We start from the raw sequence: 12,426 nt of genomic DNA on the forward strand, positions 1-12,426 counted from the left end.
AAAGTGGGTAATTTTCTATTCACCTTCCTTCCATTTATTAGTGGTTCAAAGAGGTATCTGATGTCCCAAACTCACTAATCTGACTAATTTAGATTCACGTCATGTAAGCTCTATAAGGAAGGTAAATTGTTCCTTATCTAGAGGTTTTCTTTTCTCAAGACTCGAACATGAGATATTTGGTTCCGACTTATTAATGGTTCAACGAGCTATCTGATGTCCAAAACTTACTGATTCAACTAATTCAGATTCATGTCTAAGTCCGTTAAGGAAGGCAAACATTACTTTTCAAGAGGTTCTCTTTTTTCAAGACTCAAACTCAAAATATCTAATTAAAGATAGACGGTTCTCGACCTAGTTTTAAAATATGACTCTTTCTTATAAAATAGACATGTCAAATCATTCCTTCCACATATTAGATGACCCCATAAAGAAGTTAGGAAAAAATGAGTACCCTCTATTAAAAGTTGAAAAGGACACTGCATAATAAGTCTTTTCACTTTTGTCTCTTTTTGGTATAAAAAATATTTTTTTTAATTTTGTTTTTTTCAGTCTCTTTGGGTGAAGCATGCCATATTGGACAAAAATTAAGAAAATCATATAATATACTCAAGATTCCCTTATATGACCACAAGTTCTTGTAGGTTTTTTTCAGAATTTTTTTTCTAACCAAAAGATTCTGTTTAATGTGGTTTACTGCTACTTTGGTAATATTAAACTTGCATTTTTAGTTTGAAATTTTCTTTCAATTATTTTTTAAACCAAACTCAATAAATTTATTCAAATTACTTCTAAAATGTGGTAATTGAGTCAATTAATGAGATGGAATTCTTAAGACCAGTCTAAATCTAGAATTGTGGAGTTCTTAAACATCATAATTATATGGTTATCTTTCTGACTCTCATTATTACTTTTGTTGTTGGTCTTTGGTCATTATAATTTTTGTAGTGAAGCCAATTAAGGAGAAAATGTAGCCTCCACTACTTTGTATCGTGGCGGATCTAGGGGAGTTAGGGGATTCACGCTTTTGAAAATGACACAATATTTATGAGGTTAAAACTATCCTTTTACGGATAGGTTATAGTAGATGTTGAATCTCCTTGACTTCTTCATGTGTTTACTTCTTTATATTTTGAATCCCTGAATATCTTGATTCGGCTACTTAATATGTTTAGTGTAAATCCAAACTCTAGAATTGTATTTGGTGTGCCTCATTTTCAACAATTGCATAAGACCTATCTATTGCTATTCATAAAGAAATGGAAGGTATGGTGCTTTTTGAATGAGCTACCTCAGAACAGGAAATATTTTTACATATGTTGAATGTTGTCTTTAGAACGGACCATATAAATAGAGGTGATGTATGCATAGTCATTCTAGACAGTGGCGGAGCTACAGTTTGACTTACAGATTCAGCAGAACTTTTGAATTTCCCGGTCCAACCTATAATGGATGGAAACACTGGCTTGATGAAGACTAGAAATAGCTAAATCGACTGCTCCTCTAGAATGGTAAGTAATACCACTTAAGGGTGGATAGACCATTCACTCAGTGCCACTAGCAACTTCTACTACAGCCGGTCTTAATAAGAGCAAGAGACTTGGAGGCGACAACTAGGACGAAACGAGCATGAAACAAGTACCCAATAATGCTCAGTTAATGTTATGACTTGGCTCAATTTTCTGTGTATTTTTGTTTATCTACATGAACTATGAAACAAAAAAAAAAAAAGATGAATATTATGTACTAGTGGTGCTTGTGCTAGAGTCACTAATCCACACTTGAGTTACTGAAATTGGTGAAGTTGGAAACTTGTTGAGTTTCTTCAATAATACATCTACTTCTGATTCAGGTGAAAGAGGGACTTGGACACTCTCTTTAGTGTTTCCGTCACAATCGATTTTCTTATCATGTGTAAACTCACCATGCTGAATTTCTTGCAATGTTTCTAGTACTTCAACCATAGTAGGTCTCATGTCCTTGTCATGTTGCAAGCATCTAAACGATATCTCGGCTACTGAAGTAGTCATCCTCCTAACTTCTGCATCAGACTGAAAACCGAGGGACGGGTCTATCAGCTCATTGAATGCACACCTTAAAATCCTGTTTATTGCATAGTTAGATAAGTTGATCTCTTCGTTACGTCTACTGAAGTCTACTGCAGGCATGGATGATAACAGCTCAACAAGGACTACCCCAAAGCTATAAACATCACTTTTATCAGTAAGCTGGTAACATTCGTGGTACTTTGGATCGACATAGCCAGGGGTACCTTGAGGTGCAGTTGATATGTGAGAAATATCAGTTGGATGAAGTCTTGAAAGTCCAAAATCTCCAACTTTGACACAGAAGTTTTGATCAAGTAGTATGTTGTTACTCTTCACATCGCGGTGGATTATATCAGAAGCATGCAGATATGCTAGAGCAGTGGCAGCTTCAATAGCAATTTTCATGCGGATAGGCCACGTGAGTGAACCATCCTTCGCCTTATGACCGTGTAAGTGATCAGCAATCGTTCCATTTGGGACATACTCATAAACAAGTAAGAGTTGATCGCTGAGTTTAGACGTGCAGCCATAAAGAGTGACAAGATTTTTGTGCCTTAACCTTGTTAGAATTTCAATCTCAGTTACAAACTGCTCCTTTCTCCTAGCATTGTGGTCGTAGAGGCGTTTTACTGCAACTTCTCTTCCATCCTGAAGTTTCCCTAGTTTGTAGCATACAAGAATTAGAATAAACGAAAATGAAGAAAGTGATGGCTAGACATCTGCATTGTCAAAAGTTTCTTACCATAGTACACTGTTCCATATCCTCCATCCCCGAGCTCTCTGGATGAATCGAAATTCATGGTAGCTTGTTGAAGTTCAGCATAAGAGAAGACGGGAACCCCAAAGAACCCGCTGTCTAATTCGTAGCTTTGTGTTGAGGGCTCTGAAGGGGTGCTTCTTGGAAGAACATTAGTAAAACTTCTATTACCCTTCTTGCAACAGCAGATTATATTGATCACTATGCTGATTGCTATTATAAGCATTCCACCAAGCACTGCAGAGCAGATGAGATATTAAACAGGTTACATTTTACTCAATGTTGCTCAGACTCTCCCAAAATGCTCTCGTACACGTGTCAGACCCTCCAAAAATTCACTACTTTTCGAGGATCCGCCATGAACCTGACAACATTTTTGAAGAGTCCGAGCAACATAGAGTTGCAAATAAAAGTTATGGCATAGTATTAGCCTCAGCTAACAAGTAAGCACTCCGACTTTGAGAGTACACATCTAGACACCTCAGCTTAGTCTCAACTGACAACTAAACACTCCAAACTCATCCTCACTATATCTCATGGACACCTGATGTTGACGTGACACATAAATTCAGGAGGTGTTCAGATGATCATTTTGATAGTTGGAATGTTCAACTAACACAATGAACACAAGTTAAAATGACTAGATGTGCAAAAATACTCAAAGTTGGAATGTTTACTTGCCGGTTGAGATCAAGTTTCGAGTGTCTATTCCTGCATTATGCTAAAAGTTATTGATTATAGTCAAGTACCTGAGCCTAGAATCAATCCCAAATTCTTTTTTGCTGCTGCAAAACACACAAATGACAGTTCAATCAGTCACAATAAGACTGAAATAAATGCACATTCATCCACATTAACATACTAAAGAAAGCAACAAATACCTTTGGAACAAAAGAAGTTATTTTTGCTGTCACTTTGACATTGTCCTTCTCTATAAAAACACTTAGAACAATCTTTAGAAACTTCCCAATCCAATGTGAAATTAGAACTCAACAACTCAAACAAATCAGATGGAACTGGTACTGAAGTTGGAATATACTTCAAAGGTAATCGAATAATCGAGCAGTTTGCAGGAAGATCATCCTCATCAACTGGAATACTATAGTTTCTATGATCTGTTCTTGGTTTATGATAGTACAAGTTAAATCCATCACAATTCAAGTACTTCTCATAACGTCGAAAATAACCATCTATCTCCTCATTACTACTAGTACTACTACTACCATTCATACATTTGAACAAAGTGATATTGTTGAATACACCAAATGAAACAGAAGGTGTATTAGGAAAAGATAAGTTCCTTTCAAAGGATTTGCAACTTCTATTAGATAAATAACCTTCAAGAATCGAGTCCGAAAGATCGATACCATCAACCCATAGCCACTTCTTGTAAGCATTGTATGTTACTCCTTCAATCTCAACTTTTGGATATTGAAAAGTGTTGTTACAATCAATCTTTGATAATCCACAATATGGTTTATTGAATTCTGAAAAAGGATAACTCATGCTACCAAGTCTTCCACAATTGAACTCTTTCGGACAAGATAATTTACTCTCAACTTCAACTAAATTGAATATAACAACATGAAACATAAAGAACATAGCAAAAAAAAGGGCTAAAGCCATAAGTCTAACTCTAAAAAACTTCAACCAAGTATAACATACATAAGTAGAAAAAGTTATTATGAGACAAAATATTAGTATTACCAAAAATGTTCTTTAGTTCACTCTCAATCCATTTTATACTATAGTTTGGACTTTCTTGGGAAAAAAAATGACAAAAATGGTCCATTATGTTTAGGGGTATGTTCAATTTAGTCCCTTAAGTATCTTCTAAGCAAGTTTTGGTCCTTTAAGTTTGTCAAATTAGACACTTTTAGTCCTCAGCCAAATATTTAGCAAACTCTACTGGTTAGACGTAGTCAAATTAGATACATTTAGACCTACGCTAAATATTTAGTAAACTCTACCAGTTAGATGTAACGAAAATCATGAAAAAGAAAGATTTAACCAGAAACATCAGAAAAATCTCAGAGCACTCCTAATCTGAGTTCTTTTTTCATAATTTATGTATAACCAAACATGTAGAGTTTGTTAAATATTTGAAGGAGGACTAAAAGGTGCTCGTTTTTAGGCAAACTTAAAAGACGGAACTAAGGGCTAGTTTGAACCTACTTCGAAACATAAAGGACTATTTTTGTTATTTCCAAGACTTTGTTATCGTATCTTGTACCAATAATTCAATTGACAAGCACTAAGATTATAAAAACAAAATGGTAGGGACCATTAAGTTTGCAAGTGGAAATATGAAAATGAATTTTTTTGAGTATTTTGCTTACCAACTTTTCATTGACTGTAACTTTAGCCGAATTAAGAGACTTTCAATATAATTTGACTATTAAAAAAATAATCATATATTTAATAATTAATCTAGAAAAAAAAAATACTTTTTGAATTAGTCTATGCCTGGGTTTCTACTCCATTGTACTTTTCTGACAACAAGTGGTGACAGCTAATATTATTAAAATGCATTTTGCTTAAGACTATTTTTACGTGACACCGTTTGACTAATGTGAAGTTTGAGAAAAAAAAGTAAACTTTTAAAATTTATGGTTTAAAACAAGCTTTAGACTCATTTTATTAAGGATAAAAGGTAATTTTAAATTTGAGTTATGTCTAATTATAGAAAGGCGATTTTTTTTAGATAGATCAAAAAAAAAAGTGTGTAACGTAAATTGGGACAGAGGGATTAGTGTACTTTGAGAGCAAACTTCTTTGATGTGATCTCTTAAGACTAAACCATTGAACAAAAGCAAAGACAAAGACAATATATTTGTTTAATTAAAAAAATATATTTGTTTAATTTTAATAAAATAAATGAATATAGAAATGGAATATTCTTTTTTTGTTTTTGTCTTCTTTTTTTCGGCAGGTCAACTATTGGCTAAAGCTAGAACATGGACTATAGAGGTTCATCCATTTGAAGTTGGAGTTAGGAAAAAGTCGATTTTACCCTTAATCCTAGTGGAGCTCTAACTTGAGAATAATTTTTAAACTATAGTCAAAAGTTGAAGGGCAAATTTGGACTTTTTTTCTCAAAGAATTTGGACATGTGAAGTTCATCTATTTTAAGTTAGAGCTTCGTTAATATACAAGGGCAAATATGAGACGATTTGGTAACGATAAAATATGAATGGATCGAAAGTGTAATTGAATCACTTTCACTCATAGATACAAAAACCTTTATCATAAAATAAAATAAAAAAAGACAAAAAGAGTAACCGTTTATAACACACATGTGATATAACAAGATAGAATTAAAGTTAGATATACTAAGATACATAAAACCTATTACCTATGTTGCGCAGACTCTCCAAAAAATTTGTTGCACCCGAGTTGGATTCTTCAAAATTCACTACTTATGGAGTATCCGACACACCAGAGGATATTTTCGAAGAGTCGGAGCAACAACATAGCAAGAAACTTCTCACAGTAGCAACAACACTGCTACTACTTTGTATTAGCTATAGTACTAGAGCAAGTAGTCCATTTATCAGTCACAGAATTTGGTGAAGGCTGTGATTTAACTTGATTCAGCAATAACTTAGCTCTCTTCTCATTGTCAAATTCACTAGTCTGAATCTCTTTTAGAGTATCCAAAACTTCAGCCATAGTAGGCCTCATGTCCCTATCTGTCTGTAAGCATAAAAAAGCCAACTCTGCAACTGAACTAGTCATTTCCCAAATCTTGGAATCTGAATCGAACCCCAGGGATGGATCGATCAACTCGTTGAATGCACATTTTACAATCTTGTTTATAGCAAAGTTAGCTAAATTGATCTCTTGACTATGCCTCTTCATATCCACAGCTGGCATTGATGAAATGAGTTCAACAAGGACCACCCCGAAGCTATAAACATCACTTTTTATGGTCAGCTGGTAACATTCGTGATACTTTGGATCGATATAGCCAGGGGTCCCCCGGGGTGCAGTTGAGATATGAGAGACATCATTAGGGAAGAGACGTGATATCCCGAAATCTGCAACTTTGACACTGAAACTCTGATCAAGGAGTATGTTATTAGTCTTGACATCACAGTGTATTATGTCAGAAGCATGAAGGTAAGCCAATGCACCAGCAGTTTCTATGGCAATGTTCAAGCGGACTGGCCAGGTGAGTGATCTGTTCTTCGCTCTGTCACCATGGAGGTGATCAGCTAGAGTTCCGTTAGGAATGTATTCATAGACAAGGATTAGTTCACGGCTACGCCTTGAAGTGCAGCCATAAAGAGTGACAAGATTGGTGTGCCTTAGCCTAGTAAGGATCTCAATTTCATTTACAAACTGCTGCATTTGTTTGGAGTTGTGCTCATAAAGGCGCTTCACAGCAACCTCTCGTCCATCCTTAAGTTGTCCTAGTCATTAGTGAACAAGTATTAGGCACATGAAGAAAGAATTGAAGCATAGCTCAGTTGGATTAGGAAGTCTCTCACCATAGTAAACAGTTCCGAACCCTCCATCTCCAAGAACTCGAGAGGATTTAAAATCATTCGTGGCTTCTTCAAGTTCTGAATAAGAAAAGACTGGGATGCCAAAGTATATACTGCCTCCCTCAACATCATTTTTAAATATATATGACAATTTCCTTGTTAAGAGGAAGTGGGGTGGATTAAATTTCCTCTTCTTGTAACACCAGATAAAGTAGACAGCTAAACAAGTTATCATCACCAATACTCCACCAAAAACTGGAAATAAATAAAAATCGAAGGTTTCAAAAAAAAAAGAAGCAAAACATCGCAATCTCTCAACTCCACTTTGTCATTATGAATATGTTTTGAGAATTTACCACAATGAAAAAGAAAATTCAAAGAACATGTATGGAAATTCTGAAATAGAAAGAAAGATGAGGTTAATGGATATTTAACTACCTGCTCCAAGAGTCAGTCCCAACTTGCTTCTATTTGCTTTTGCATCTAAACAGAAGAGGGAAAATTATCAGATGTCATATGAAACAAAAAAGGACCCTAAGAAATATGCATTTGACCTTGAACATGTTAATTATTTTGAGATGTCTACCTTTGTAACAAAGAAAATTGTTCTTCTTATCAGTCTGACATCGACCTCCACCATAGTGACATTTGTTACAGTCATCAGACAATTTCCATTCTACTAGAAATGCAGAACGTAAGAAGTTGACCAAATTATTACCAGGTTCTGTTTGGTAATATGGCAATCTGATAAGGGAACAGTTGGCAGTAAGATTGTCTGCTAGAATGTCTTCATCATCAACTCCATAAAACTTGTAGTATATGGTGAATCCATCACAGCCATCATATGAGTAATAACCATCAAAATGATCTTTCATCTGCTGATTAATGTATGGGTTGTTACTACTAGTCCTATTGCATTTGTAGAAGTTCTGAAGGTTAACTGCAGAGAAAGAAATAGAAGGAGAGCCTGAAAGGGAGATATTTTTGTTAAAAGCTTGGCACTTGTTTTTCCTCAATATAGTTTGAAGCTTCGGGTCCACGACCCAAACTGTATAACTATACTCCTTGCCTATAGCATAGTACCATTCTCCTCCAGGAACCAGTTGGATTCTTGGAAATAGTTTAACATCACAACCAGAGATGGGAACTATTCCGCAGTCGGGTTGTGTGGAAAGAGAGAAAGGAAAGCTCAGGTCAGTAAGATTTCCACATGAAAAGGACTTTGGACAAGTTGAATCATTTCTCCCCTTTGCCTGAACTAACATCAGAAGAAGAGATAGAATAACGCAAACAGACGAAGAAGCCAAAGACATATTGTGAATCCTACTGCAAGAAGAGCAAAGCTAGCTGAAGTTTTTGTGAATTGCAACTCTAGTTCACCAGACTGGTATCTTATAAGATCAAGTGCCATAACTTCTAAACACTTTCTCCATTAATAGTCTCCATCTTACTGGTAAAACTTGTCAAAAAGAAATACTAACTGGAACCAAACATAATCAGACTTATTGAGGAAACAAAGGCAAGGCTTAGAAAATATTGAAACTTTCACATCAGTAAAGACTTGACTTATTGACTCTGCAATATACCAGGCAACTTCTTATCAGTTTCAGGACCAAAGTCTTCAAAAATGGTTGACTTAACCTGTAGAAATATGAAAATGAAAAGGTTCTAGTCACACCCCAAAACACAACTAAAGATAGTTTGATAATGTAAAAAGAATACTGCATACTTATCAGGTAGCTTCATATCTCCTCCTTATGGTGAACAAATCCAGTCTTCCATTTGCTCATTCTCACTAGAAATTACCAAGAAAGTTTTCCAAGTATAGCAGAGTATATACGGTGTAAGCTAGAAATACTTGCAATGTTCCAAGCCATCTTCTACAAAATTTTGAAAAAGTAACAAATCAGCAATCAGTATTCTAGAATATGGAACACTGGCCCCTCTATTCCATGACTAACATTGAAACAATAGTGCATATCACTATGACTAAATACTCATAAATTTCTAACGATGGCCCCTCAAATTCCATGAAACATAAACCTTATCTTCTTCTTTTTTCTCTAACTTCTCCCATCATTTTCTGTTACACCAGCTTTTGATCCCAAAAAGAAAAGAAAGTGTGTCATTGGACAGAGCCATTGCTTTACATTTTCCAACCTTCCAGTGTATATAACAGCTCTTATATAATGAAACTAAAAATTGAATCACTTCCACTCGTAGATACATTGCTCAAGAAACTTCTCCGAGTAGTACATTCATAGTCTCTCAAAATCTACATCAATAACAAAGGAAGGGGGTACAGAACTACTTTGTACTAGTTATACTAGAGCAAGTAATCCATTTACCAGTCACAGAATTTGGTGAAGGTAGTGATTTAACTTGTTTAAGCAATAACTGATCTTCTGATTCAGGGAAAGGAAATACTTTCTTTTCATTGTCAAATTCACTAGTCTGAATCTCCTTTAGAGTATCCAAAACTTCAACCATAGTAGGCCTCATGTCCCTATCTGTCTGTAAGCATAGAAAAGCCAGCTCTGCCACTGAAGTAGTCATTTCCAAAATCTTGGTATCTGAGTCGAACCCCAGGGATGGATCGATCAACTCATGAAATGCACATTTTACGATCTTGTTTATAGCAAAGTTAGCCAAATTAATTTCTTGGCTATGCCTGTTCATATCCACAGCTGGCATTGATGAAATGAGCTCAACAAGGACCACCCCGAAGCTATAGACATCACTTTTACTAGTCAGCTGATAACATTCTTGATACTTTGGATCAATATAGCCAGGGGTCCCCCGGGGTGCAGTTGATATATGAGAGACGTCATTTGGGAAGAGACGTGATATCCCGAAATCTGCAACTTTGACACTGAAATTCTGATCAAGGAGTATGTTATTAGTCTTGACATCACAGTGTATTATGTCAGAAGCATGAAGGTAAGCCAATGCACCAGCAGTTTCTATGGCAATGTTCAAACGGACTGGCCAGGTGAGTGATCTGTTCTTCGCTCTGTCACCATGGAGGTGATCAGCAAGAGTTCCATTAGGAATGTATTCATAGACAAGGAGTAGTTCACGGCTACGCCTTGATGTGCAGCCATAGAGGGTGACAAGATTGTTGTGCCTTAGCCTAGTAAGGATCTCAATTTCATTTACAAACTGCTGCATTTGTTTGCAGTTCTGCTCGTAAAGGCGCTTCACAGCAACCTCTCGTCCATCCTTTAGTTTTCCTAGTCATTGAAGAACAAGAATTAGGCACATGAAGATATAGTTGAAACATAGCTCAGTTGGATTAGTTCCTCACCATAGTAAACAGTTCCAAAACCTCCATGTCCAAGTACTCTGGAGGAACTGAAATCATTTGTGGCTTTTTCAAGTTCTGAATAAGAGAAGACTGGGACACCAAAGTATTTGCTCCCTCCCTCAACATCATGTTTAAATATATCCGAGAATTTCTTTGCCGAGAGGTAGCGGAATGGACTAAATTTCCTCTCCTTGTAACACCAGATAAAGGAGACAGCTAAACAAGTTATCATCAACAATCCTACCACACCAAAAACTGAAAGAGAAGTCAGTAAACCAAGTCACTCAAACAAAAATAAAAATAAAAATAAAAAGATAGCAAGGAGAAGGAATTTTCCTTTTTTTTTGATGAAAAAAGGTTATAGATTTCACTAAAGAGTGCCAAGAAGGTATAAGAAAGAGAACAGACTACAAAATTTCCTTCTATATTTTGAATGAATGCAAAATATATAACATAGCGTTCATATCCGATACAATGCTTTCTCTACACCATAAGTATAGACTTTTCAAACATCTAGATTTGACATGAAGTATTTTTCCCTCTATCATCATTAGAACATCTGTCATTCTTCTCCTGCCAGACATTCCAGAAAGAATTTTCCCTCAACTCCATTATCCATATGTTTTGTGTAACGGAACTTTTTGAACTGAAAGAATTTAAAACTCTTCTTTATGTTTCTTTATGTCAAGAGAAAGTTGTTGAACTTATACCACTTTAAAGATGAAAACTCAAATGATATGCATAGAAATACTGTAATAGCATATAGTATTACAGCTTAATATATATCAAAACTACCTGTGCCTAGAACCAGCCCCACCATACTTCTTGTAGTCGTTGCTGCATCTACAAAAGAGAAAATGTTATGGCATATTATCGATATGTGATATGAAAACAAAAAAGGACCCTAAGAAATATGCACTAGACTTTGAACATGTTGATTATTTGGAACTGTCTACCTTTTTGACAATAAAATTTGTTGGTTGTATCCGTCCGACATTGACCTCCATCATAGTGACATTTGTTACAGTCATCAGAGAGTTTCCATTCTACTAGAAATCCGGGAGTAAAAAAGTTTCCATCTAATGTTGGGTGAATTGGCAATTGGAGAAGTGAACAGTTTGTAGTAAGATTGCCTGCTCGAACGTCTTCATCATCACCTCCAGGAAGCTTGTAGTATATGCTAAAGCCTTTACAACCATTGTACATTTTATAACCAGAAAAATGCTCGTTGTTCTTCGGGGTACTACTAGTGCTGTTGCATCTGTAAAAATCCCTCATAAATATTTGGATAATTTTGAAAGATATCGAAGGAGAATCTGGAAGGGAGATATTTTTGTTAAAAGCCTGGCACTTGTTTTTCCTCAATATAGTTTGAAGCTTCAGGTCCACGAGCCAAACTGTATAATTAAACGGCTCGTCCATAGCATCATACCAATCTCCTCCAGGAAGCAATTGGATTCTTGGATATTGTTTAACATTACAACCAGAAATGGACATTATTCCACAGTCAGGTTGTGTTAGAAGAGTGAAAGGAAAGCTCATGTCAGTAAGATTTCCACATGAAAAGGACTTTGGACAAGTTGAATCATTTCTCCCGTTTGCCTGAACTAAAATCAGAAGAAGAGATAGAATAAAGCAAACAAAAGAAGAAGCCAAAGCCATATTGAATATCTACTGCAAGAAGAGGAAAGAGAGCTGAAGATTTGTGAATTGCAACTCTAGCTAAACAGACTATCTTATAGGCTCAAGTTCCATAACTAGTCGTTATCTTATTCATATATATTTGTAAAAAAGGAAACAGTATGTACAACCAAACGTATAAGAAGG

General features: G+C 35.6%; 2 protein-coding genes across 9 annotated transcripts; both read right to left on the reverse strand.

Annotated features, from left to right (window-relative positions):
• Window positions 1–1,627: 1,627 nt before the first annotated feature.
• Window positions 1,628–4,492, reverse strand: LOC102581608 (probable serine/threonine-protein kinase At1g18390). Its single transcript, XM_006344251.2, has 4 exons — window positions 3,684–4,492; window positions 3,552–3,587; window positions 2,788–3,039; window positions 1,628–2,704 (listed from the first exon to the last, which is right to left on the reverse strand). Exons 1-4 carry the CDS (start codon window positions 4,426–4,428, stop codon window positions 1,737–1,739), a joined length of 2,001 nt encoding a protein of 666 aa, XP_006344313.2. The 5' UTR covers window positions 4,429–4,492; the 3' UTR covers window positions 1,628–1,736.
• Window positions 4,493–6,069: 1,577 nt separating this feature from the next.
• On the reverse strand, window positions 6,070–12,360 carry LOC102587562 (probable serine/threonine-protein kinase At1g18390). Of its 8 annotated transcripts, XM_015307273.1 has the most exons (6): window positions 11,556–12,354; window positions 11,395–11,442; window positions 10,600–10,854; window positions 9,641–10,525; window positions 9,022–9,172; window positions 8,614–8,933 (listed from the first exon to the last, which is right to left on the reverse strand). In XM_015307273.1, exons 1-5 carry the CDS (start codon window positions 12,259–12,261, stop codon window positions 9,141–9,143), a joined length of 1,926 nt encoding a protein of 641 aa, XP_015162759.1. In that variant the 5' UTR covers window positions 12,262–12,354; the 3' UTR covers window positions 8,614–8,933; window positions 9,022–9,140. The 8 variants fall into 8 exon arrangements, with proteins under 8 accessions (XP_015162763.1, XP_006344162.1, XP_015162761.1 ...); XM_015307277.1 differs by lacking the exons at window positions 9,641–10,525; window positions 10,600–10,854; window positions 11,395–11,442; window positions 11,556–12,354 and adding exons at window positions 6,070–7,217; window positions 7,296–7,370; window positions 7,731–7,775 and having other exon boundaries at window positions 7,879–8,933; window positions 9,022–9,590; XM_006344100.2 differs by lacking the exons at window positions 9,641–10,525; window positions 10,600–10,854; window positions 11,395–11,442; window positions 11,556–12,354 and adding exons at window positions 6,070–7,217; window positions 7,296–7,547; window positions 7,731–7,775 and having other exon boundaries at window positions 7,879–8,933; window positions 9,022–9,590.
• Window positions 12,361–12,426: the final 66 nt, after the last annotated feature.

The sequence above is a fragment of the Solanum tuberosum genome, unplaced genomic scaffold (genome assembly GCF_000226075.1).
Source record: "Solanum tuberosum cultivar DM 1-3 516 R44 unplaced genomic scaffold, SolTub_3.0 scf00051, whole genome shotgun sequence".
Classification (NCBI taxonomy): domain Eukaryota; kingdom Viridiplantae; phylum Streptophyta; class Magnoliopsida; order Solanales; family Solanaceae; genus Solanum; species Solanum tuberosum.

Excerpts from the sequence above, each read along its gene's own strand:
- LOC102581608 (XM_006344251.2), bottom strand. The coding sequence starts at position 4,428 with ATGGCTTTAGCCCTTTTTTTTGCTATGTTCTTTATGTTTCATGTTGTT. Across the intron at positions 3,588-3,683 it reads TAACTTCTTTTGTTCCAAAG|CAGCAAAAAAGAATTTGGGA; the intron begins GTATTTGTTGCT and ends TGTGTTTTGCAG. Across the intron at positions 3,040-3,551 it reads GGGATTGATTCTAGGCTCAG|TGCTTGGTGGAATGCTTATA; the intron begins GTACTTGACTAT and ends TCTGCTCTGCAG.
- LOC102587562 (XM_015307271.1), bottom strand. The coding sequence starts at position 12,261 with ATGGCTTTGGCTTCTTCTTTTGTTTGCTTTATTCTATCTCTTCTTCTG. Across the intron at positions 10,855-11,394 it reads GGGGCTGGTTCTAGGCACAG|TTTTTGGTGTGGTAGGATTG; the intron begins GTAGTTTTGATA and ends CTTCTCTTTCAG. Across the intron at positions 10,526-10,599 it reads TTTTGGAACTGTTTACTATG|GAAAACTAAAGGATGGACGA; the intron begins GTGAGGAACTAA and ends TTCAATGACTAG.